Below are 27,283 nucleotides of genomic sequence, written 5' to 3' on the forward strand. Positions count from 1 at the left end.
TATCAAAGTAACAGTTAAAATCTCTCCATGTGCCCAGGCACATTTAAAAACAAAAATTGGGGTCGAAACTCCTCACGACATGGAAACTTAAAAGCAGTTACATACTTAATTTCTATCTGCTGATAATGTTAGCACACGATTAAATAGTGTCTCCCGACCATCATTTACATAAATGCCACTAGCAACGAAAATGATTTGGCTCCATGCATATGATTACAATCTTGAGATTTAAGTTATACATTAAACTACCTTGCTTGGGCTACCAATCAACAGAATGAGCTTCTGTGTATTTTGTTAAAGAGATAAGGTCCTGTAAAGAAACTTGAGCAGAAGTTATCTCTGCGACAAAAAATAGTTTGCGAAAAGTTGGCTGACGACAGAATAAACTCTGTTTCCGTTTAGTCGACAATATCCTGCGACTAATTTATGAAAATCTATCCGAAATAATCTATCAGATTGCGAAGGATTTAAGAAACTCTGATATGCTTATTGTACAGTAAATGTTATTATTTTTTGTGAAACAATTTCTAAATTATATCCAAAAAAGTTGAGTTTATTAAGTTAAGAATGAAAAACGTGTCCTGATTCCCCCATATAAAGTATAAATATGATGCTAAATCTATCAGATGTCAACAAAAAAAGATGGAAAAACTTATTGCAACCTGTCACTGATTCAAAGTTTCATTCAGTTTGCGTTCGGCGGTTTGTCAGCCACCTCTGTTCTGTAGCTCTGGCTAAACTAGGATTTATCGTTCATAAGGCTTATTGTTCATAAACGCTTTTAACTGTATAGCCTTGTACCATTTTCATACTGGGTCGCTAGAAGTTTCGACTGTACCTGTCACAATATACAATCAGCTTTGTATTTCATAGCACAGGAACAACTGTAGCCTTTTGCATCTTGGAAGCTTTTCAGATGTCCGTAACGGTGGACGTGCCGAGGTGGGGTCGGGGAGGGGGAAGGAGGGGGAAGGAGGGCTCCGTATACATTGCTCCCAATTTTACAATGAGCTGGGACACTTGTCAAGTAACACAAGCGTGTTAGTGACAATGCAAACACTTGAAGTAGGGATCATCTTGCCCTCTCCCTCTCCATGTCCCGTTTTTCTTTGGCAAACCCGTTTACAACAGTTGACAGACACTTCGATAAAAGATAAAGTAAATCCATTATTTGCTAATGACACTCTCTATATCTTAACAAAGTAATGAAGAGATATCTACACATTAAAGTTCCATCTATTTATGATTATAAAACTAAACATCCTTACAGGTGAAAACATTCGTTGACGACGTGAAAGGTATATGTTTGCAATGAAAGAATATTATTTCTATATATCCATGAATTACAAGCTTGACGTTTCCTGTGACCTACTACCTCCCCTCTCATGAATATGCAGTATACACGTCATATGTTACGGTACAGTATAGATAATTCGTCAACATATTCGCATATACACCACCATGAATATGTATAGTATACACAATTCCACATCATACCGTACAGTAGAGATAGTTCTTCAACCTATTCGCATTTACATCACCATGAATAGGTCTATGTAGTTTACACATCAAATGTTACAGTATAGCTCATTCTCCAACCTATTCGCAGTTACATCCATCTCTGCAAAAGAAAACAAATCGGTGTATCTGAAAGCATGCCCAAAATGACCTTTCACCTAATTTTCTGATACGCGCAAATCCCGGGGTGTGGTGTCCACACCGTGTGGGGCCCTTCCAATGTGTCGACCTTACATAAATAAATAAAAAAGGGGGATCGCTCGCCAACAATGTTTTATGAAAGACAGGAGGACAGATAAACATCGTAACGTACTCACCTCTTCCGCTCGATTTTATTTTTTGCAATTCCTCTGTAAAGTTTTGCTTTTCGTAACTATCAAATGTTACGACCGGAGAGGTATATTTTTTGGCAAGTAATTGATTATACGGCGGGGAACACGCCAGAGAATAATCATTGTAGGGACCATAATATTCGTAAACCAAAAATAGCACCGTGTCTCTCCACTCAAAGTATTCCACCATGTCCACTATCATCTCTCCTAACCTAGAGTAAGACCCTATAACACGTGTTAGCGAAGTATACGTATCCAATCCTGACGATCGACATCCTACTGTAAGCATAGGCATGTTCCAATGATCCGCAAATCGCAACGGTGGGGCGCCTGCAAATTCGCAAGCTGGTCCAAACAATACATCCACATGATACTTGGCATACATGTCGACAACGAGAATTTGAGATCTATCTACCTCGCATTTGGTATCACCCGCGGTAATGGATATGTGATGATCAGGTAAAATTGTCTCTTTCACAGTTTCCACTCCTATCTGTATTGCAGGTCTTACCAACTGAAGGAAAAAGGGGTAATTTGGCGCACTTTCATTGGGCCTTGCAGTAAGAGGTTGATTGGCTAACATTAGACCAATTCTTAACTCTTTCCTTAAATCAGTTTTGTTATAAAACATACATTCCGTGAGTGATACGAAGTCAAATATCAAAAGTGCAAGAGCACCTCGAACGAAGGGTAATGAAATCATCATTTCAATTAAAGAAAGAATGAAATCTATATTTATATATATATAAACCCCCAAAACACCGAGTTTTATTCATAAAACGTTTCTGTGCAGAGTCGTTGTCACGTTAGACACACTTCACGGGAGTCACTCCAGAATATTCATGACGTTTTCCTAAATAATATTGTCAGTATAAACACTCAAACAGTAAATAATTGCAAACAATCGACTCTCGTCGCTTCAAGGTATAATGAAGTATTCCAGTTCTGTACTCGACACCATGAACAATTAACTGTAATCGGTGGTTAGTTTTATAGCCAAAGAGAGCGATTACCAGTAATGCCTTTACGGTTCTCCACATGGAATCTTCTTTTGCGTTTAGAAAAACACACGGTCGGTGCGCAAACCATCTCTATGCTTTCGCGAACAGTACTGTATATGTCCTAGTAAAACTACGGGTATTCATTCAACAATTCACTTTCACTATATATTATATCGAAAAGGAGATAAATGGGTGGAAGCACTTGGGCTCACTACTATATAGTTGGTTAAGTCGCATATAGAGACTGTGAAGCTTACTATGAGCATAAGCATCCCGCATCTTCAAACAAGCTATCGGTGGTTTATCGCCGTGTAAACGATATCGGGGAGGAGTTGACCAACAGTGGGTTTACTTCATGTATAGTTTACCGGTTTCTACGGAGAGCCAAACGTTCCATAAATGTCGAAAAAGAAAGTGAAGTGTCCAAGTTAATATATATACGAAACGTTGGCGCGCGCCGAAGTGCCAAAATTATAGCACGACGTAAATATAGCATGTTGACATGACCAGTGTAGTACGTGTCAAGCTGTTACAAGTTTTCGACATGCTGATGCTGAATTTGACATGTTGATAGACGCAATGACATATTGTATTTTGTTTCGACATGTTCATATGGAGTTGTAACATGTTGATATCGAATTGTAACATATTGATATCGAATTGGACATATATATATTAACTTGGACACTTCACTTTCTTTTTCGACATTTATGGAACGTTTGGCTCTCCGTAGGTTTCTTAAAGCAGATTAATGGATTAAAGACAATAGTGGGTTAGTCATGTGTAGACGGTGACGGATAAATACCTTTCTTAGAAATGTGTATTTGTGTCTCTGTGTTAGTGAACGGTGCGGTACTATTGCCATGAATTGATAATTGACTCTGCTTCTCGGCATGTAGCTTACAACTAAGGAGATGACAAATATCAATTAATCATTTCGCATTTCTTAAAATGTTTTACTTTTTATTTTAGTTTTTGTTTCCAGTCTATGGTTAGATTGAAATGTAATGCCTGATCGGATAGATTGAAACTGTCCTGAGCGCTAACAATATATGAGAGTATAAACGAGAAACATGTACGCTGTATACATACTGGAAGCTGAAGTGGATATATAACTGCAAGCTCTATATCCACATATACTCCTTCATTGTAAGTATATTCTTCAAGCACAAAAGCAAAACCAACTAGCTACTGGCCTATTATTATCTACTATTGACCTAATTTTCGATTGTCGTGGAAGATCCTTGGACGCACAGGTGACCACCGCCACCCACCCCTGACCGATTGATCATGGTACACCACGACTGTTTGCAGTTAACGACCGGAGCTCGTGCAAATTAAATACCCCGTTATTGGTTTACATTTGTTAGAACTGCAGTTAATACCGTGAACCACCGCACACTGTCGACTGCCAGTCGGGAACTCGCTATAGCCTATGTTTAGTTTTCCCGACTGAAGCCGACCGGCGACTTTTAACTTGCATAACCTTGATCAGTCGTATTAGTCTTAACCAAACTACTCACGACATCCCTGTTAACGACGGTCAAGTTGATTCGGCAAGTATACCCTAATCTGTCGGGTAGTGTGCGGCGGCGGCGGGCTTAACTTAATTACTGCTATGAATACTCTATACGTAATTCTAAGAGCTGAAATTCCCAGTACGTTATAACAACTCCCTGGTATGAGTAGCATGTATACCTTGCAGCTAACCAGTCCCCTATACTGGTTCACTGTGAGAGTGAACTACAGTATATAGTTCACTCAGGGAGTTGTTATGGAACAACTCCTTGCTCTCACAGTTTACCTATATAAAACACCACATCCACATTATGAATGTATAAATCCGAACTTACCCTTTCTTCCACGGTAATTAAACATGTAAATCACCATTTTGTAAAGGGCATATAGTGGCGTGCTTTTCATTTTTACTTCTAGTTTGCCATATTGCGTTGTAAAATGCAGGGTATTCAAGTAACTTTAAAACTGAAACTGATCATAATATTTTCATTTTATACCATAATTCCATGGAGCAACACAAATTCATGTTCTTTCACAAATATAAATGTCGACAAATTTTAAACTTGAAAAAGTTGATGCCTCCACGAAAATCGTACCAGCGACGAACTGTTTTTTCCTTCTTTTCCTTTATATTCGAAAGAGCTAGAAGCTATTATTACACCCCTAATTAATGTTTAATCAACGGTGAGTTTGATAAAGTAAAATTTAGTCGGCCTATAATTGACAATTAAACGAGTACGCTCTTTTAAGGTCTCTTGGGTTTTGGCATATATAGACTATATCACGGTCCTCCTTTTTTCAAAACTTTTTGTTATAATTAAAAGTAAAAAAGAAATACGAAATCGAATGGAGCTCTTTACTCACGAATATATATATATATATATATATATATATAGTTCAATGTTCTATATAAGTGGAGAGAACCGATTGACAGATATATAACGGACATATCACAAGTGTCAGATTTCAAGGCTATATCAACTAGTAGATTGAAGCAGGAAAATAAAGCTTTTGAAGATCCACTCCCAGCAGAGAATCGAGGATTTAGCCAGTCAAGAAAAGGGTTGCATTTCATTAAGTTCACTATATTTTGATGGTTAGGAACACGATTATGAGATGCATGGGGTTTTCAAATGACAGTGTGGAATGGTCTTTCTTTCCAAGTAAGTATGACCATGGAGGTAAAAACAGACATTGTCTGCAAAAAGAATATCCTTTTTAACCAAGAAATCTTTAATACATGGAGTTGGACCATGTCCATTTAAAAATGTTTGCGTTGGGTGGTCAAATCATGGAAGCTTTAACCTGACATCTAAGGTCATTTTAACGTAATGCATGATACATTTACACATAATTAGGCAACTCTATATCTACCTTACACATCTACTGTATGTAATTGGAACCGAAATATTGTTAGCCTTTGCCTGTTTGGGGTGTACAATCAACCATTTCGGTGGAAAGCATAATCTTTTCACAAACCTGGTTAGTGTTAGATTCTGTAACTGATGCCATAGCCGTGTACTAGTCAAAATAGCACCATTACATGCGGGTGAAATTGCGCATTCAACATAAAGAAAGCAATGCTCATCGGGCGCCCCCCGTGGCATTGACACACAGTATAAGCATGGAGCTATAGCTCCATCGTATAAGGAATGTCAACGATAACAACCTGTATTACAGGTATGTTAGGGTTTATATATATATATATGCAATAATGAGCGGAAGTGAGCACACCATGTATTGTCGTTCTCGGTGCTGTGATTGCTCCGTTTGTTTGAGCCTTTGAAATAAACCCGTTCATATAGTGTGTGTTGGCCTAGTTCCGAATAAAAAGTAATCTCTACAGTGGGAATGTGAAAGTTTGTAATCATGGGCACTGAATGCCAATAGTCTCCTATTCGACTTTTGATTTGATTTAATTTACACCAAAATACGAAGACAATCAAAGACACCTGGTGAATGGATAGCACAGAAAAAGTCTAACCAATATACTTATTTCCACTGTGGTCCCTTGTACATATAAAACAATAAATAAAGAGCATACACTAAACAAAAATAAACATCCTAAGACAGGCAAGACAGTAAAATCGGCTCAAAGGATATATAAAATACTCAGACTCTTCGGTATTTAGAAAGTGCAAGAAATGTTTTTTGGCTCCCCCTCTTTAAACAACTCATCCTGTATGGAGTGAAAGTACTACTTGAAACGATAATCCGTATGCAGACTGCTTCACAACATAACTATATACAGTCTATGCAGTGTGTGTATTCCTCAATCAACTTTCAGTAAAACGTCAAGGCAAAACTGAAGGATTAGCTATATGTATACTGGATGCCCTTTGTATATTCCCCGTTACTCTGTATTAACGTATTAACAAATACGTAGGCCTCCAGTACCAATGCAGCTACTGTACGTACAGTATGCATATAGCCCTGTGAAATTTGGGTTACACAGCACATTAAGTTGCACATATAGTGTTGTGTTATAGGCATGTGTACCGGTGGTCTTGTAATCAACCCATAAATAGGGCATCTGTTTGTACGGCATCTTTTGATACGGCATGTTAGAATGACCTTAAAGTTTAAGGGGTATACAGACGGGAAGCGGATAACACCACTTTGAGGTGCAAATAGTAAGCCCAAAATACATGGTACAGGTCGGGATTGGGCAATGATAGGGTGAACCGGCAAAGGGTACTAATGCCAGATGTGGTCAAGAATACACAGGTACTGCTAAAAACATGCATTACCTTAGCGGTTATATGCGTTTCAATTTGGTACCACGAATAACCCACGGTATAGTTTGTTTTATAAACCTTCATCACAAAAATCATCAGATCACTCATATAGTATATACTGTTTGAACGATAACCGTATTACATTTTAAGTTTCAAATATTAACGACTTACCTCTCGCTTTAGGCGAAACCCGTTCCTTAAGCATAGTTTCGAAATCCACTGGCCGGTTTTGATTAAAAGTTACGTACGACACGTTAAGGGCAATGCGAAACATTTCAAAGTAGATTGCCCCGCATAAAAACGAATAGTCATTGTAATCCCCAGATTCTTCATGCACCATCAGTGATATCGAAGACCAACTGAACTTATTAGTAAAATCGAGTACCATAGTACCCAGTTTAGTGTACGGGCTCCCATGACGGGTCATGCTGGTAAATTGATCAAATCCTTGGGCATTGCCCCCAGCCGTAATCATTGGTACGTTCCAATGAGCTGTGAACCTCCCAGCTGGTGCAGCTGAAAATTCGCAAGCGGGACCTAAAAGGACATCGACATAATATTGGAAATAGTGGTCAACCACGACAATTTGTGCAGTGTTCACGTTACAGAGAGTATCATTGGAAACAACTGAAACTTGATGGAACGGTAAAGTTGTCGCTTTGACCTCCTGTAGGGCTATTTCTACCGCTGGTTGGACCATTTGAAGAAAGAATGGATACATTGGCCGTTGGGTGGTCTCTGGCAATAGACTTACTAAAGGGAATTTTGGCAACATTAGGCCAATTCGAAGCTCTCGTGTGATGTCCGTTTTATTGAAAGACGTGCCGAATACCGGCATAAAAACAAATACAAGAGGGAGCAAATAGCTCTGGACGGGTGAAAATCCTTTTGGAAGAAGATGCATCTTGAACTCAGATGATGTTATACAAAATAGCACGAATAGCGTTGACTTTCCTAGATTTCCTCGGGAAAACCACTGACGAATTATCTCGATTAATATTTAAATGTTAGCTCAAGTCAAAAGCCATATAACGTCGTGTTTGGTAAAGTAGTTAACACCTCAGTACACAGTAAACACCTTGCAGTACAATCCTTGTCCCTAAAATAGCAGGGATTCCAGCTAAACTGCTGCAGAAACATTCTGATCCACCAGTTGCCATGCGATTAAATGAATTGCTGTTCCCGAAGAACAATTCATTTTTGTCACAGATATTAATTGTAAACGCAACTAACCCACGTTGAGTACATACACACTGTTTCCTTTTACAATACAACGTTCGTGTAAACATCTGCTTTGAATCCAGCACACAAATATTGATGATGTTCACACGTCTGCAGTGTACCTGGGTAACTTACAGGACCATACAGTCTACCGTCATGACAGACAACTTCCGTACAGTTTTACACAGTAACGAAGTCCGTAACTCCAGAGCTCTCTCCCTTCACCAATTGATACACTTTTAAACATAAGAATCGTTGGGTGAGTTGAACATTCTATACTGAAGAAAGATTAACTAACCGAAGAGAATTCCTAGTTAGTTGACACGCTAGAGGCATTCAGTGGGCGCACGTATTATCCCTAGAGCCATACAGACCATACACACACATTGTCTATGATACAAAGTCCACAGTCTTAAGCTACCAATTCTACCGCACGAACATAATACTACAACCTGCAGAAACTATTCCCATTGTATCAAGGGTCTTGTCCTTTCGTTGGGGCAGCTACCTGTGTTAATTCCGATTGCTGCAGGAGTGCTGGAGCGGTCAATACAAAAAGGTCGGTCAAGCGCTCCGTTACACGTTCGGTTGACTCTCGTTCTTGGGGGCGTTTACCAGTAGCTGGAGTAAGTGCAATACACTACACGTTGAATGACTTGGTTAATTGTCCATCCTCTCTCATTGATTAACAGCTTTCATTTGAGCGAAAGATATGCGTACAATGACAACATCATTACGTGGCAGCAGTTAACTGTCTATTGATAACATTGGATGTATGATTGCACTGATTTGTGGGATCGAAGTGTTTACTGAATGGCTGGTGTTACAGGAAGACAGTTATATATATATATATATATATATATATATATATATATATATATATATATATATATATATATATATATATATATATATATATATATTTATATATATATATATATTTATATATATATATATATACATATATATATATATTTATAGGCTATATATATATAGGCTATATATATATAGGTATATATATAGAGAGAGCCTTTATAGAGCCTTTATACATATCGATTTCATAGATCAGTGTAACATACAATGCGATTACGGAAATATTTTAATTAATTCGTGCTTCAAGTCTGTAATAAGTCCAACAGTCTCCAATCTGGGTTATCGTTATGAGACTAGTGTTTGCACGAAGTCCATTGTTAATTAATACCAGTGACACTGAGTGACTGCAAACCCGTTTGCACTTTTAATAGCACAAACTCGTAAGTGGGGGCGCTATGCGATCTTACTTAGAAGGTTCGTCTTCTTGCGTTCTCGTTTTCTTGTCTCTAAGTTATATATTTTTTGGCTCAGTTAGAAACCCTACTCTGTCTCTCCATTCCCTATCTTTCTTGTTAGTATGGCTCGCAAAAGGTTGCGGTAACCACCAGGCCCAACTGTTGCCCCCTCCTCAAAAAGGAAAAAGAAAAAAAAAAAGCAGAACATAATAGAACAGTTGCTTACCGCGCTTTTGCACAACCCAATACAGTTGGTGTTACCCTGAAGGATACACCCCCCCCCTCCTCCCTGCTGGCTGAATACCAACAGGGTCACCTACATATCGCAATATTTACTGATTGCACGTGTTTTGACCACATGAAACGTCAACATTTGGAATTACGTATCATTGTTTGATTTCTAGGAAGAACCATCTGTAATATGACAAACCTATATATGATTCAGTTTACTTAAAAACATAAGTCCATAGGATTTTCTCAACTAAATGACAGAAAATCCGAAAATAGTACAAAACAACACTTCACCAAAGCATATGCATATCTGATTGACAGGTTGAGAGATAAGAAATTTGAAACTTAGCGCAAGCCCCGAACATTTTGCAACAGAACGAACATGGCTGTGACGTCACATATTCACTCTGCTTCCCCCCCCTATATCCAACCTAAGTGGACCACGCGCATTACCCCATAGAGACATGTTATGCAGATACCTATTTGCTACACATATAGGTTTGGAATTAAGACTCCAAAACACACCAAAGTATAATGACCATGATATTACTTCATATAATAACAATGTAAATTTTCTGTAACTGTGAAGTTGTGTCTCCTATTATGAGGGATCGCCAATGTATACAACATTATAATAAAGTCATATACTCAGGGTATATCTTCATAATCGTTAAATTTGCTATACTTCATAACTCAAGTTGACACTTACAAATAATGTGAAACATTACAAAATACACATTTTAAGGCATTTTCATAAAATAAAACTATTGGACTATAATATCAGTTACTCGGGCCTATATATGTTTCCGTAAATCCCGACAATTCGTTACCATTTTGCCACCGGATATTTGACCGATCCCTGATATTGTATCAGATCCCAGAAACGTCTTTAATCTTTCTTTTAGTTTCATTTAGTTGCATGGCAGGAATTAAATTATTCCCTTCTTTTCCCATTTATATTGACAACTCCCTGGTCAAGCAATGACCTAGGCCAAGAGATCAGGTAGTCATTCTCTCAACAGGTGTTTCATGATAAATATGTGAGAAAGAAGAATTCCTGCCGGTATTCCAGTAACGAGTAACCCCAAGTGGTCTAACAGCTGTCCAGTATAGTTGAACAGAGTAAGGAGTAAGGTCATACCAGGGAGCTGCTAGCAGCTCCCTGGTCTGTTTTTACCTCCATGGTCATACCAAACCATGGCACGAAATGTGAGGTACCTTCAGAGGTTCGGTAGTTCTGTGCGACTTGGAACCAAAACAACAGTCACACTGTACTATGTTCTCTATAAATGTTATGAAAAGTGTTATAAATCCCACGTGCACTCCAGGCGACCTTATTGGCAAGTTACAAAACCGGGTCGTACAAATCACCAAGACAACGAACATGGTTATAACTGTTAAATGTCAGGACCTCTGACATCAACTGTTGGAAAGTATTTACAATTTTTTTTTCCTGTTCGTTTTGTCTTTACAGTTGATTGGACGTGCACGGAAAGTCATTACTGTAAACCTATATGGCAAACAAAATAATGATAATTCGAAACATTGTTGCATATTAAAGTCAGCATTTTGCGTCCTTTTCTATGATTTTTCTCAACCTCACTGACTCCACTATGCCATAACGACATACATAACTAGCTTATCAATTTATATTTTACTTCAAATGGTGGCATAAAAGTCGAAAAAATTGCAACTTTGTTGTTCTCCAAGATATTTTCCGTTGGGAACCCAATAAACCTCGCCCATAATATGAATATTTAAACACTACGAACGTCATTGACAGATACGTAATATAACACCACGCTTGATTTGTGTACAGTCTATATGGCAGTTGTACCAGAGAGTTGCATAACAACTCCCTGGTTGTACCAACGCAAAGTCTTGAATCTATTTTTAGCAACTGCTCATAACTAAACCTGCATCTCTGATTGGTTGAATTCAAACTAGTGGGTTTGGGAACTGAATGCGATTAATTTTGTATGTGGAATACTCGCCAATTAACGTTTTTGGCAGGGAAAAACTTGGCTAATATCTTAATTTGCTGTTTTGTGATTTGATGTATGTAAAAAACTCGATGGACATGTCAAAAAAGTAGAAAACGGCGACCAAACGCAAAATGCTCATGAATAAACATACTATTCACTGATTGGTGGAATTCAAACTAGTGGATTTGGAGATATGAAAACTTTGTCGAGGACACTTTTACTCGTTATCGACATAAATCGTTAATTACTCGCTAATTAACGCTCTTGGCAGGGTGAAACTTGGATGGTATCTTAGTTTGCTGTTTTATGATTAATACATCTAAAAAAATCGATGCACATGTTAAAAAGGTGGAAAAAAGCGACCCAACGCAAAATGCTGCTTTAAAGCAACAATACCACACACATTATAATTGTCCCCTTTTTGTTTGAGCGTAATGCACTTGTGCCTCACATTACACTGTTATCAACGAGGAATTTGATCTCACAACCATCGACAGGCTATAATATATATATAGGGGTAATGTCGATAGCAATGCCATTGCAAAAAGACATCCAGAATATTCTGTATACATATATATATATATATATATATATATATATATATATATATATATATACACACACACACAAGCAGGCGTATATATGTATGCATGCATATGGACACGAAAACCGTTACGTTGTTAATGTCAACAGGTCAATGATATAAACAAAAGAGATCGGGCCGAAGAAAAGTGTAATTAAAACTCAAATACGGACGGTGGCAATAAAGCTTCGAAACTCGAAAGACACGTGAACTAATGTAATTAAAGGAATGACGAGTCACGTTTACAGGAGCCGGGATAAACAGTAGAACAGATTCCTTCTCTTTCTTTTTTCCTTTTCTATTTTTGAAATAAAAATCATTGCGGAATCGATATCGAAAAATATGATAAACAAGTTTGACGAAAGGTTTATCCGGCTAGTTCATGAGCATATATACACACATATATTGATGTAAACATAAGCATGCGTGACCTTCAAAGATTGCGGTTTATCTAAGGTAAGCGTGTTGGTATTTATATCGTGGAGGTCATATTTATATCTTACACGATGTGTGAGAGGGGGATAAGTTAATGAGTATCTGGACGTAAAAAGTTGCCCTACTTGAACAAGGCTTCAATAAAATTAAAAAAAATTAATTCCATCAAATATTTTGTACCGGTAGTTTAAACACGAAATAGTAATCGTAGACTCTTTTCTTAACTTCGGAGATTTGAACTATAAACCTGTAGTGTCGAATCAACGCCAAGACTTGGGCGGAGGAGGGGTGTTCCCCCCCCCCACCCCATCCCTGCTACGCCTCAAATTTACAATCTATTTCGTTTTCCAATGGGATTACGATTCAGTAGGAACATTGTTCTTCTCTAAATATCCCACTTGAAGATAAGCCGTAGCCTCAAGGCTACGTCAGGCAATATGGCAATGTCCAATTTATATCCCCTGCCTTAAAGTCCAGTATGGACAAGCTTCGAAGTCAGGGCAATGCTGGTACATAACATAAAACTTAAAACCATTTTGTTCATGGCCAATGAAGGTACTCAAACGATGAAGGAGGCTAAGTGGCATATTACGTGACATCAAATGGTTAATTTCGTAACTTTGACGGGTTTGTTTGTTTGCTGTTTTGTGTTTGCGGGAAGCGAGCAATTAAACAGTTGAGATCGTCTCAATTTTTCAGCTACTTGACAAAAATTAACACTTGTTGACGAACGGTAAAAAGAGGGCGCTATTTGGCTTTAGTCAAAGTTAACAGTCCATTCAGCGGGCAGAAAATAGTTGAAACGAATAACGAAAGTAAAGATACTGCTAATTCTGTGACTGAAATTCACTTTATTTAGAGTGGTGTAAACACCACAACAATTCCACGTAGCGTTCGCTGTTTCCCATCCACATTGAGGTGAACAGTTTAAGGAGAGGAAGGGTTGAGGGAGAACATAATAGCTTTATATAATAATACCAATGTTTTTCTTATTAAACCGAATTCTATACGGCTTACTCTCTCGTAACGTTCCCGTGCACTCAAGTTTAAGATTTCTCATACCCCAACAATATGAACTTAAAGGGTCGTATCTAGTAACGAGATGTCTTAGAAGACGGTGTTGGTATTTTTTTCATACATAAAGCGCCGGGGACAATGCAATTAACACTAACGCACATATATATATATATATATTTCTGTGTAGAATATTGGAGAAGAAAAAAATCGTCATAGGCCGGTCGAGAGCCTCGTCGGGCCATGAGACAATTATGTCACCAAACCTCCTTTTTTATTTTTTTGTAAGTATATTACGAAAAAGAGAATACAATATTATGTTCCCGTGGGGGCCTTGAAATAAAAACTAAGGACCTCAAACCGTTACGAGAGGAATGAAAATGAGGGCGCTCTTCTAGTATTGCAGTCTCGCAAGGTACCTTTTGTTTTTCAAGCCAGACGACACAGTGACGCCTGAATAGTGGAAATGTATCATGCATTAGCGTATATCATATAGTTGGGAATGAAAGATGCGGCCCGCAGGCATATTTCTTCGGCCCTCCAACCCCCCCCCCTTTCAAACCCATATTAATGCAGCCCGCGGGACATTCAAACAAAGAAAGACATTAAATAGGTATACTTTGGGGAGTTAATACATAGGGCCCCGTTGAGACAGGTTACTTCAACAAAACATGCAGATGTCAAATACTCTAGTGTAGAACAGATATTTTATATTTATTTCAATATTTTTTTTAAACAAAAAAAAGGGGGGGCTGCTATATAAGTTTCAAATATTTACATTATACTGACTCTTGTTCACGGTTGCGTGACTCTCAGGCCGTGTTTGCGCTTGTTTAATACAGTAAATTAATGAAACTAAATATGTAAAGAGCCTACAACTGCATTGCTGGTGAACAGGGTATGTCTCATGAGTTATATCTACAAACAAACCAAAGCTAATTTACGATGGTATTAGGTATGAATTTAACGTGTAGTGAAACACGAATCAATCATGCCAATGTCAAGTCGTAAAACAATATTTATTTCCTATTGATTGTGTCTGCTGGCTCCATGATGTAGTTGTTTCAATGATACGATGAGTATAGCTTAACAGTAGCGTGGCAGTGGTTACATAGATAGATTATGATAGATATATTCGACAATGTTTTCTCGACAATTTCTCGACAACTTTAGTGATAAATGTTAGTCCCTCACAATAATCGAACGGTTGAAAAGCGCCCGGTCAGACACGTTATACTGCTATTAAATGATGTATAGGACTTGATGACTTTATTACACATCAAGTTTTGTTCTGATTGATATGATTAGACAACGTTTTCCATATTTCTTTATATGTTCATGGAATAATCACCTTGTTTCATATACCACTTTGTTCTTCAAGTTAGTATTAACCCCCTCCCCCCCCCCCCCCCACCCAACCCCCGAAAAACGTATGCAGTTGCAGATTAAGCATTTAGTGTTTAAAGTGAATGCATGGATATAGAACGGTAAACATATAGGCGGTAAACGTTAACTGAATATTGTGGCGATTACTTCTTACTTGTTACAATCAATGTTTCCCAACTGAAAATGTGGTGAGCAAGTGTGGGGGCCCATAATGAGTGGTGGGCATAACCAGCACCCTGGTATAATTTTGTTGGTGGCAAGATATACGAAAGGGATGTGGGACAGTGAAGGCGTTTTATATAATACTCATCACTGTGATGAGAGGCAATGAGAGCCTTGAGAGGTATGTGGTTTGAGGTAAAGTGTCTTGATCGAATAAGGAGAGAGGATGGAGAAAGTGGTAAGGAAATCTCCATAATGCATAGATCCTAAGGACCCGTGGCACTCGTCCTCCACTGACCCAACCCACCCACCCACCTCTACCCCACCCCCGAAGACAAGGAAAAACGTAAACACCCCTGAACCCCTATCCCATACCATGAAAAAAGAATTACGCCACTATCACGCTCGTATATACACACACATATAAATATATATATATATATATATATATATATATATATATGTTTAGCTGCATAACCAGGCACAGAAAGATAATGTAGACACACAGTTCGTTGAACCAGTGCGGGTAGTTGCGGTAGAGGTTAGCACTTTTTAGAAGTACCATTATATATATGTAAGCCGTTTCGTTCAACCATATCAGATTAGCGCCCTCAGTTATTCTCTCTGGAATTCAGCCGCTGGTGTAATAAATAGATAAATCTTTCCAAATTTCTGAGAGATAATGGTCCATTGAAATTTATTACCGTGTCCGTGTAATACACGTTCTGCCAGCCATGCAACAATATTTATGTGGAAAGTAACCATTGTGGTCATATCATCGTGTTGTATTTCTACAGTTATGATCGTTTTCAGATCGTGTGATTTTCTACATATATATGATGATTTTCATGAAGTTTGAAGTATGTGAAATGTCTGGTAGGGTATAATTATTCTTTGTACGAAATGGAAATGATGGGGGTCATTTCAAAGATAATGACTGATGTAAAACCTAGCTTGCTTATTAAAATACGTCGACATACCCCAATTTTGCGATTTTTTTTTTTTTTTAATCGGATGTCGGTTTACTGAGATAAGTTGGGTCCTTTTGCTAAGTAGCGTTTACATTTTCCTACTCGTATAGCCCAAAGAAAACGCATGACAAAAAGCGAGCACTTCATTTCAAAGATCTTGTGAACGACTTCGCAGCATTGGTATAATATGTTTACTTTTCAGAAGTCAAGATCTGTTGTCAGGACGTGGAACTTGTTTCATTCAATTATTTCATAATCTTAGCGCCTATCCACGATGCAGATTCTTTCGTTTTGTAGAAAGTAAACATCGTTGTCGACTCGTTATTAATATTTTATGCCCCCCTCTGTTCTTAAGGAAAAATTTACTGATGGCTTGCTTGAAGCTAATTATACATACCACCAAGGGTCGAGATTTTACGTAAACAAGTAAAAGGCGGCCAAGAAATAAATAAGTAAAACTAGTGAGGCCATCTATATATCGATGTACATATACTACTACTACTATATATCATACCAAGGACAATCCTATGTGTGTTTGTACTAGTTTGTAGGAGTGTTACTTGTGTGTAGGAGTGTTAGCTCAGTGGTTAACGACGGGTGCCTTTCAATCATAAGGTCCCCGGTTCGAGTCACTCCCAGATTAATGTATGTTGTCCAGTTACAGAGATTTTGACAATTGACAATTCATAATCATGGACGTTAAATATGAATGTAAGAGACTGACTTCGGTCAGCTTGCGGCTTTGATATGCCAATGATGGCTTCTTCGCGAGTTCCTGCTTGCAGGGGGATCTAAAATACATACATACATACACACATACACCCATACATAAAAACACATACATACATATACGGTATATCGAGACACAGCGTATACCACCTTGAATTGTTTTTCGGTCCATATGCAGCCTTTCTTAAGTTGAAGTTATACGTAGACTCTATCCATATTCTTTCTTTATTATGTAAATTAACTTGTCTGTCTCTAAGGAAAACCATTGAGCCCGTCGGGATTTATCATCTCGCCGCTGTTGTGAGCAAGCGACATACATTTCATCGCATTGTACCCCATTTTTGGAATAAAGCAATTTTTTAGCTTGGGCACAAATGGGTAGTCATAATCATATGCCGTTTGTTACATTCATTTGATATATGTATAGATATATATTAACACAAACATTTATACACAAACCCTTCGTAACGCAATTGTCATATATACACATGAATAATCTTGACATTTGTGTCAAGTATTTCTCTTCTTATGAACTACGTGTATTTTGAAGATACCAAGTCGAACTTATTATAAGTTACACAATAGCCGTGATAGCATCTTTGCTTAATTCCAACAAAGAAGCAACAACTTCAGATAACCTTTCAAGCAAAACTGTCACTTCGTGAATTCTTCTTGATCAATCAAAGGATCCTGCGTCACAAACAGTGATAAGGGCTTCGCATTATTCAGTACAGGAAGATGTTATTAGGCATCGACTGATGGACTGTTAAAGGTGTTGTGTCTTCACTCATACGTCTTAATGGGATTATTGCGAAATATTCCATAGCGTCGCATTATATATATATATATATATATATATATATATATATATATAACCAACTATCGTGCGCGACAAGAACAGTACTGAAACTAGTAGAGGTCAAATGTCAATGAGGTCAACAAATGGTCTAAAAACTTTCTCTAAGATTTATACTAAATGACTTTTGCTTTGGCAGTAAGTTGTGCAAATATTTCACAGTGTATGAACAATATCATGTGGACCTCTAATTCAATAATAATAATTGTTAAACGGGTGGCTTGCAAGTTGGCAGCCTAGCTGATTTGCTAGCTCGAACTTGGTAAAAGAAAATGTCCTTTTATTCATACATCTATATGTGTCTATATTTCACATTGGAAGACTGTTTTTTCTGGATATTGAAACATTTTGGAATAAAAATTCTATACTGTAAAACCCTTACCAGTGTATGACATGGTTAAAGCCCATAAGGGAGTGCTACAAATAGAAGTTGGGATCTGGTTCTCAATTAATTCTTGGACAAATTTAACTCACTTGCTCTACATTAGTCAGGTAGTTATTTGAAATTTTGAGCAAATTGTATGGCAAGGTATCACAAAGCCAACTGGCTTTCTGGTTGATAATGTTGTTATTTCTTTCAGCTTCAGTAGGGAGGGTGGGTGGGGGGGGGGGTAAAGACTTCTAGTGAAACGACATAGCTTTGTATAGAATCATAAAGTCAATTCCGTTATTCGGATATCATTAAACTTTTATGTATTAAAATTATATGACTGATTACGTCAGCATTCATATCATTTAACATGCCTATAACTGTACCCGCACGTACTTAAGCGATAAGCTTGGCTACGTACCGAAATTATTGCTTATATGTCATGTAAGTACCCCTTGTTAAAGTATATACGTCATTTAATTCAGTCAGTATTTGGCAAAACATTTCCAAACCTGACGGTAGTTGATAAAGTTCAAATAACCGGGGTAAGTAACTTTGCAGAAATGATAAGAAATGTAGGGAACACAATTCATAGTGTTCAGTGATGTGGAAATGATGTGTAAACAACATTCTCTCCTCATGTAGCCCCCTTTTCTATGTACGTACTGTAACACCTCCTTGCTGTGATTAATGTCGGCCAACAATGTTATCAACCATCGAGTTTTGCAGCAGTCACTCCTGCAACTTTTACCAGTTATAAGACAATTCCACAGCATTCTTTCTCTCTCGTTTAACACTTGATATAGGAGGTTTTGAAGTAAGAAAACTTAGCACTTTGAAAGTAGCTTGAAACGCACATTAATGGAATGCAATATCCTGCTTTAAATCAGGGTTTATCTTTTGAACGATCACATTGAGAGGCTTTTTATTGATCCGCTAACATAATTTCTGAGTCAAGTAGCTACTGTGTGTTTGCCATGCAACTGGCGAAGACAATTACAATATAGCGCCACCTATTCAACTAGCAGGTTTTTTTTTTTCTAACCGCACGATGTAAGTTTTATGTGCAGGTTGATAACGCAAAAGGACACTGACTGTAAAAGTTCAATGTCGTTGAAAAGTCTATATGATCAACAGAATACAACAGGTGTTCGTAAACATGGAAAACAACACACAATGACTAGTTTTCAGTGTAACAGTAGACAGTGCGTTTTATATGGGTTACGGGGAAGACATGCAGCGGTCATTATAGTTACAACTGACATCATATACGAAGCTCTATACAGTTATAGAACTATACAAACATATAGTCTGTATATGTATATATATATATATATATATATATATATATATATATATATATATATATATATATATATATATATATTTATTGAACACTCTGGGCGCATTCGACGTTAAATCTTTAATATGAGACGACATTATCAACCACAGGGAAAATTACATGTATACACAAGATGTCCCATGGGGTAATATGAAACTTCGGTGTTGTTGTATGGGGAAGCTCTAACAGATGTAAACGATAGTCTGTTTGCATAGGGTAAGAGCTTAGTGCCGTTTCTATAGACAAAGAAACAAGTACATGGCATTGATAATACTTATTATACTTATACTACTGTGGTGTTGACCAAATTCTTTTTCATTGCGATGCGTAATGCGTCAAAAGGACCTATAAGACTTTGTACGGACTGAAGTTGAGTCAGCAGCAATCAACTAACTCATGCGACCAGTGAGTGACCAGTAAGGTCAAACCCAGAAACAAAGCAATAATAGCTTTTCGCACAAGAAAACAAACCAAAAAGACAAAAGGGAGATCCCGGTAAAAACCACACGAGTGAATTTTTATTTTGTCATATAAATGAAGATTACTTCTTTATTTCACTTTGCTCGTTCGACCTTGGACATTTCATCTGTAATGCCCATTATAAACGTAAACTACAGAACGTGTTGCCGAAATTAGGTTCACGCGAAGGCGAAAGCTATAAAATCATTCACATGTTCAAATAGAAAGGGAACAAATCCATAGAGATACCACCAATATACGCACGACAGACGTATATACGATGATTATAAATGACATATAACCACCGTTAATCGGAGAGGTGGATTATTTATGAAGTTCAGAGATCGGCTCACATTGCTGAACTGCACAATGATTTTAAATCCTCAACATCACGTTTTTCAGCGTTCTCGTTTGCAACCAACTTGGTTAGATTTAGCAAAGCAATGATTTAAAATTTCACGCCACAACACCTGGCCAACATCAAGTCGATACTTTTGGAGTTCATTCCTCCTTCTTCGAAGCATTTAAGAAAAGGGGAGCAATGTTGTTCGAACACTGCTTCGTATAGCCTTGGTAGTCGATAATTCATTAGCGTGTATGATTGTTAATTTTACCACAAGATTTTAAACACAGAGTTTAATATGAGAAGGTAAAAAAAAAAACACAACTTCAATTCGATTATTAACCGTCAGTAAACCTATAATTAATGCAAAATTTCCTATATAATTGATGCACATTGGCTCGTACTAATTTGACCTTGAAGCATGTCAAGTGAAACCCATCAAAAAAGAGAGGAAAAAAAATTGTTAATTCTTTCTTGACAGCCTTGTATAAGCTCCATTAGACTCCATATAAACTGAACTGAACTGAACTGATAGCTGAAACACCCACGCTTTTAGACGACGTACCTTCGTCAAGTATACCGTGACAGGGGTTAATGCAAAATGCTCCAAATGTGATACCCTCAGTTTTAACCGAGTACGTATTGGAGTATCATTGCATGTTCGTATAGTGACCATTTCGAGTACGTCTACTCAACACTTAGGAGGTAAAAGCAGGCTTCTACGTCTGAATATATAAAGAACAGAATTATAGTTATAGTTATAGAATCCGTTTTTACGATAACATTGAGCAAGCCAAATTACACGTCTCTAGAGACGCTGAAAATACACTCTATAAAGAGATACGGTGAGCTGAACAAGGGATTTTTTTTTTTAAATTCTTAACACTTAAAAAACTATCAAAAACCCTATTGACCTTCCTATTCTAACTGTGCTGTTTTCGAAAGCTTTCTACCTAGGTATAGTTAAAAGGTAATTTTGATGCTTATCAGCTTGATTTTGAAACAGATCATGGCGGTTATAGCGAAGGCTGCATATAAGATCACGTATTCAATTAATTAATTGATGTTCGCATCTAATATATATGGCATTTGGATATCACTCACGTATTATACCACATGTTAAAAGCAAACCTTCATGAAATGAAACTTGAATAGTCACTGCTCAATAGCGTGATTGTTACAAGATTTTGGTGTCGAACGTGGTTGTAAACAGTCTTGAAACCAACAAAAGAAAGCTATATTTTGTCGATTAAGAACTAACTTCGGGCTATTGAAATTGGTCTCAGGTTCACCATTTTATGTTAATTGGATGCATTCATTATGCAAGTATATATCATTGCTACCACTTGCCTTTCACTCATCACGAAAGACGTGTTGACAAATTTTAAGCTTTAAATCGCTAAGTAAGTGTTGTGTTGCAATTTGTGTAAACAACCGATAAACAGCTTTCAGGAGGGTATCACCTTTCCAGTCAGACCATGATTAAGTATCTTTAGAAACAAGGGGAATAGAAAAACACCAATAATATGGGAAATCTAACGTAGAACGTCGCATTAAAAGCTTGAGCATGTCCCTTTCATATATATCATATACGTCCAATTCGTCCAACGTGGATGTACAAACAGTTTCATTATCACGACAGCTCTTTGAATGAAAGGAATGAGTCTTTCACCAAGTACGGTACTTCCATTTGAGTGTTGCTAAATCCCATCTGAAACGTGAAATGCGTTATGGGCAGTAATGAATCACTGTGAATACAAACAGAGTTTGGTAAAGACTGCCCCAAAACGTCATCAATGGCTATAATTATGATGGTATGGGAACGCTCTCTGATATCGCTATATCAATACAATTCGAATGGATGCACATTTGTGATTGAATTCACTCTTTCAGAGTGTCCATTATAACAGCCCTTTTGATGATTGACACCAGTCTTTCCCCTCAAAGTGAATTCTAGCAAATTTAGAGAGTGTCTCTCATGCTTCCATCGTAATCATGAGCACTCTCAAAAAAAGTTATTTCTCTCTCTTCGGAATTGAGAGTATACCAGCGTATGTGCATTTTTGAAAGTACATTCATCTGGGAAATTTTATGCTTCATAGTACGTTGAGCGCTCCGATTCAAAAAACCCTTTGAAACCTCAGAGGACACGATACATCTAACTTCGTGTCAAAGAGCATCGCGTAAATGGTTTGCGACATAGAACGCTCAGAGATAATATCATTTCACGCTTGTAGCTCTAGGAACCATCTCCGGATTGATTAGAAAGATGACTATTTCTTTTTTCTTTTTTCGCAACAGTTGATCTACAGCAGAAGACAGACTTAATTGAAACCTAATCAAATCAAATCCTTCTCTAGTGATTTCCAACTTATAAAGTTCGAATAAACTCGTAAAAGTAAGAGTAAGAATCACTGCGCATGATATTTTTATTCAAAGTGGGATTAAGTGAACGAGTTACAGTCCAACTCATTGTTTTCAAACGAGAGCATTGACGAATCTATAATCACGGATAATTTAAACAGGTCTGATAATACCTCGTTCGACTTAATTCTGAAAGCGAGTCGTGTTTTTAGGTTAATTGTTGTTTAAGCCATATCCAACCGCTTGTGTTAAATGTTTCTTCATATATGTAGGGCCTTAATGTCATAATTTATCAGACAACACATCCACATTCAAATAATTTATTAATGGGCATTATGATGCAATGATATGAACACATCTTTAGTCGCTGTTCGCGGTGCTTGTATATAGGTGAACGTACCATAGTATTGCCAATTGACGCATGCGAGATGTTCCAGTAATACACGATAATAATGAACGTTTAATGAATAGAGACAAACCTAACTTGAGTGATCAAACATGCACATAAATAGCGACCAAGCTCAATAAGTTGCTTGACACAAATACCGGCGTGATCATTCTCCAAACCGTATACAGTTTGCTTATATGCTTAAATATTGAAAACTAAACATCCATGAATCAATACACTGAACAAGGCAGTAAATATAATACTGATTGCTTGCTAATATTTGCATAACATGATAACAATAACCCCTAGATACAGTAATGCGATATCAGACTCTCAGCCAAAGTCCTGAAAGGTAACGTCACTCGTTTAACCTTGTTATAAAATGTGTGTTATGTACTCAGCAGTGATATATGTGAAGGTTTATATATACGTGTTGTATTGAAGCTATTACTACAAACCTTTTCTATAGCAGTATCTATTTTTCAGGTCCAATTGTATAAAGGAGGAAGAATGGCATGAGGTCGTCGGGGGTCTGGAAGTTGGTGCGTTTTGATGCATGTTTAGACTTTAAATTAAATAAATAATTGGGTTTAATCGAACATATCCTGTAAGGTTGAGGAAAAATCAGCCTGATCAAGGCCCGATTATCGCAAAGAACCAACAACTTCTGTAAGTGAATCTGATATCACCAGTTACAGACAGTTTGTTATTGTGTACTCCCTCCTGGTCTCCCGGTTTTGCAGCAATATAATTTGCGAAAGCCTATATGTTTGTATCTAGCCTACACCGACCCACCTTTGTCAATGAGCTATATATATATATATATATATATATATATATATATATAAACAATGTTGTTTTCTATTATGTCCGGTACCTTAGAGCGGAATTTGATCCCCCAAACTTACGCTGGTATTCCCTTAAACGCGGAGGTACACTGAAAAGAAGCCTTGGTGTTGGAAAGACAGACTGCTTGTTACATGCATCTGATGTATTGGTTTTAAATGTTAATCAGACTGAAGTTATAGTCGCCCCCAAATAGGTAGACTTTGGATTGTATTTCGTATCGTTCTAGTTGTATCAAAAGACTCATCGAACGGAATCTAATGCAAACAAAATTCAAGAGTCTACACTGTATCTCATCAACACCGGATAATTACCATATATTTACCCGTGGCTCTAAATTTGAATTTAAAATTAATTCCTCGTGATACAAAACGTCTTTTTTAATTGAGGCTTGAAACAAGCTGCGTTCGAGATAAATTCTCCTAATAGCACATGGATTACATTTCGATTTCTTTTTGTCAGTATCCCTCACAGTTCAAACCTAATTTGATTATTAGATAAAAAGAGGTCGTTGTTCGAATGAATGGAGGTCGGTTTATCCACTCCTGAGGATAAAAAGGGCTAAAACAATATACATGTCACTAAACTTATATACTGGAAGGTTTGGATGTGATGTCATCTTTATCCACATGTTGCTCGGAATTACGGTGGAATAACGTGTTCGATGGAGCGTGCAAACCAGTGTTGTCCTCCACTTAGGAGGTTCGGAGGTGGTATCACTGTCTCTGTTGTTAGGTGACTCGTATTCTAACATCCTATACTTATATTAAAATGTTTGAATCAGAATTAGAAAAGGCCGGTGCAGGAGGTAGAGAGTTGGATACTTCTGAAGGTTTATAGGATAGATAACTGGAAACTGCAGCTAAAGAAGGTTATCTGGTTGAATTTATTTCCCATTTAAACCTTTTGCTCGGTACAATCGTGTTCATTTAACTGATGGGGCTGACAAAGAGTGCATTGGCAATTTGGGATATACAGTTTAAGCTGTCTTTGGCGTGAAAGTTGAGTATATGTCAATCGAAGAACCACGTCAAAATTAACAATTACATTGAGTATATGTCAATCGACATGACCAAAATTAAAACTATAGTATCGAGTATAAACTTTGCGTTGGGAGTCAAATAGTACAAGTTCTCAGGTCACGGTGTGACGTCACGAAAGGGAGTTTTATGTTTCGTAACAGTGGAATAAACGCCATTTGTACTCCAGGATGTTCCCCCAAATCGTGCCACGCACTGTTTGTGAAGGCCTTATGATTAAAAATTCAAATATGAATTTGGTGAGGTTTTATTTTTATCGAGAATTTAATAACAGAAATGATGTAACACTATATTTGATTGACTACTACGCAAATAACGCCGAAGTATAGCGACGATTTATTTAATGAAAGACACGGATGCCACGATAAGACTATAGTTACAGAAGTCATGCGCTGTGTCTGCGGCACAGAACATGTTTGGTTCCGTATTGATTATATGCAAAATACGGTAAAAAGCTTGACGATGAGGCCGTTTATCATATTTACAGCTAACGTTTTATCATACGAGTTTTACGAAATCTACATTACTTTTGGTAATTTATTTATAATTTGTATATAATCAGCGTCAATGTGGTAAACAAGGTATAAAAAAATGTGTTAAATGATGATATTCCACTCACCTACATGTGATCCCGCATGTGGATCCTTTCATTTCATTTTGCAATACCCTTTAAGCGTTCGTATCACGTAGCCTTCTTTCAAGATAACTCAGAGGAAACCTAATCCCGTTTATGCTCATTAATTTTGTCCATAAATGTACTAAATGGTGTGATTACAGCGTTTCAATATAAACAATTTGAGTGCAAACTGTGGGCTTCTAATAACTGCAAAAAAAAAACATGAAGCTGCCAGAAATAACAGCTTGAGTGACAAATCCGATCTAAATATTATTCCCAGCAACCTGAGCGTCTAAAATAGTATCAAACAAGGCAGTATATACCTTTCTATACGATGGCATTGGCATATGGCATCTTATGCATGTGTTGTTCAGAAATCAGACGACAGGTTTGGCGCCATAAGTATACAGGTGAAAGGGTGTAGTAAAATCTGGGAACGCGTTATGCTGCAATTTGGTTTATACGACATTTACCTTAGTGTACACACATATTGAATGTATGCGGGTAACATACTCGCAAGATATCAGTATTGAACGGAATAAAGAACTGGTTGGTATGTCGCTTACGAAATCACCCATATTAACAATGTTCCATCCGACCTCATCCGACACCTCGATGCAATGAAATCTTCTGACGATGAATCGGATGTAAGCTATATGTAAACCACCCGCCCCTGTATTCTGCACATATTATTGATTTTATTGGAGCTTCATGTTAACAAACAGGTGAATTTTGGTGACACTACAGCTTACGCATATATATCACGAGTGTTCTCAAAGTGAAAGCTAGTTTAATAGGACACTGAAGTACATTTTTAGTGACTGTTATATCTAATGTATCACATCCAGCAGCGATGGAATTTTAAATTTCCTTGTAAAACTGTATCTTTGAAGACATGCAACATCTTTATAAAGACGCGTCCAAAACTGTTACATTTTGAGAACAAGCAGACGTGATCAAGAGTCGCGATCGATGAGTCTTCTGATAGACATGATCATAGATTGATGCATTTGTCGATTGAGCTGTTTCTGGTTTGAGTGATTACCTGCTATCTACATCTTATGACGAGTTAACACACAACACCAGAGTTGTATTCTGTGTAGATATCTCGACCGTCATGTAGTTGTTGTAAAATAAGGTGATGCTTAGGTCAAGATCTCGTACTGCATTATTTCTTGATATATGGCAATTTTTTTACTAGTGACAATAATTATATATATCTGAGCAGCATATAGCAACATACAGCATTGGGTCATCGACAAAATAGTTATTTTTTTTTAATCCATAACTTACGCAATCAAAAAAATAATTTGGTCTACAAAATCAATAATTTTGAGTGAGTTACTCAAGAATGGCTCGGCAAGTTTGGTTTAAACGTTTTCGTATTCCGTGTATACTATGCCAAGGACAATTTGCCGGAAACCAAACTTCGTAATGTGAATATATACATTATATTTACTTTTTACACTGAGTTCATATCATACAACAGATATTCGTAATTTTAAAGTAGTTTCATTTGTTGTTCGTTTTGTACATGAACAAACCACCTTCAACACGACCAATTTAT

General features: G+C 37.3%; 1 protein-coding gene across 7 annotated transcripts in view; it reads right to left on the reverse strand.

Annotated features, from left to right (window-relative positions):
- LOC139966525 (atrial natriuretic peptide receptor 1-like) overlaps positions 1-27,283 on the reverse strand; it is a 308,214-nt gene that overhangs the window by 157,957 nt on the left and 122,974 nt on the right. The window contains exon 1 of one of the 7 annotated variants that reach the window (XM_071969646.1): positions 7,279-9,050. The exons of 4 other annotated variants lie outside the window; for them this stretch is intronic. In XM_071969646.1, the coding sequence (XP_071825747.1) occupies positions 7,279-8,011 (733 nt within the window). In that variant the 5' untranslated portion in view covers positions 8,012-9,050. Of the gene's footprint in view, positions 1-1,835; positions 3,009-7,278; positions 9,051-27,283 lie in introns of those variants that run through there. 2 more of the 7 variants (XM_071969643.1, XM_071969644.1) reach the window with 2 other exon arrangements.

The sequence above is a fragment of the Apostichopus japonicus genome, chromosome 4, assembly GCF_037975245.1.
Source record: "Apostichopus japonicus isolate 1M-3 chromosome 4, ASM3797524v1, whole genome shotgun sequence".
Classification (NCBI taxonomy): Eukaryota; Metazoa; Echinodermata; class Holothuroidea; order Aspidochirotida; family Stichopodidae; genus Apostichopus; species Apostichopus japonicus.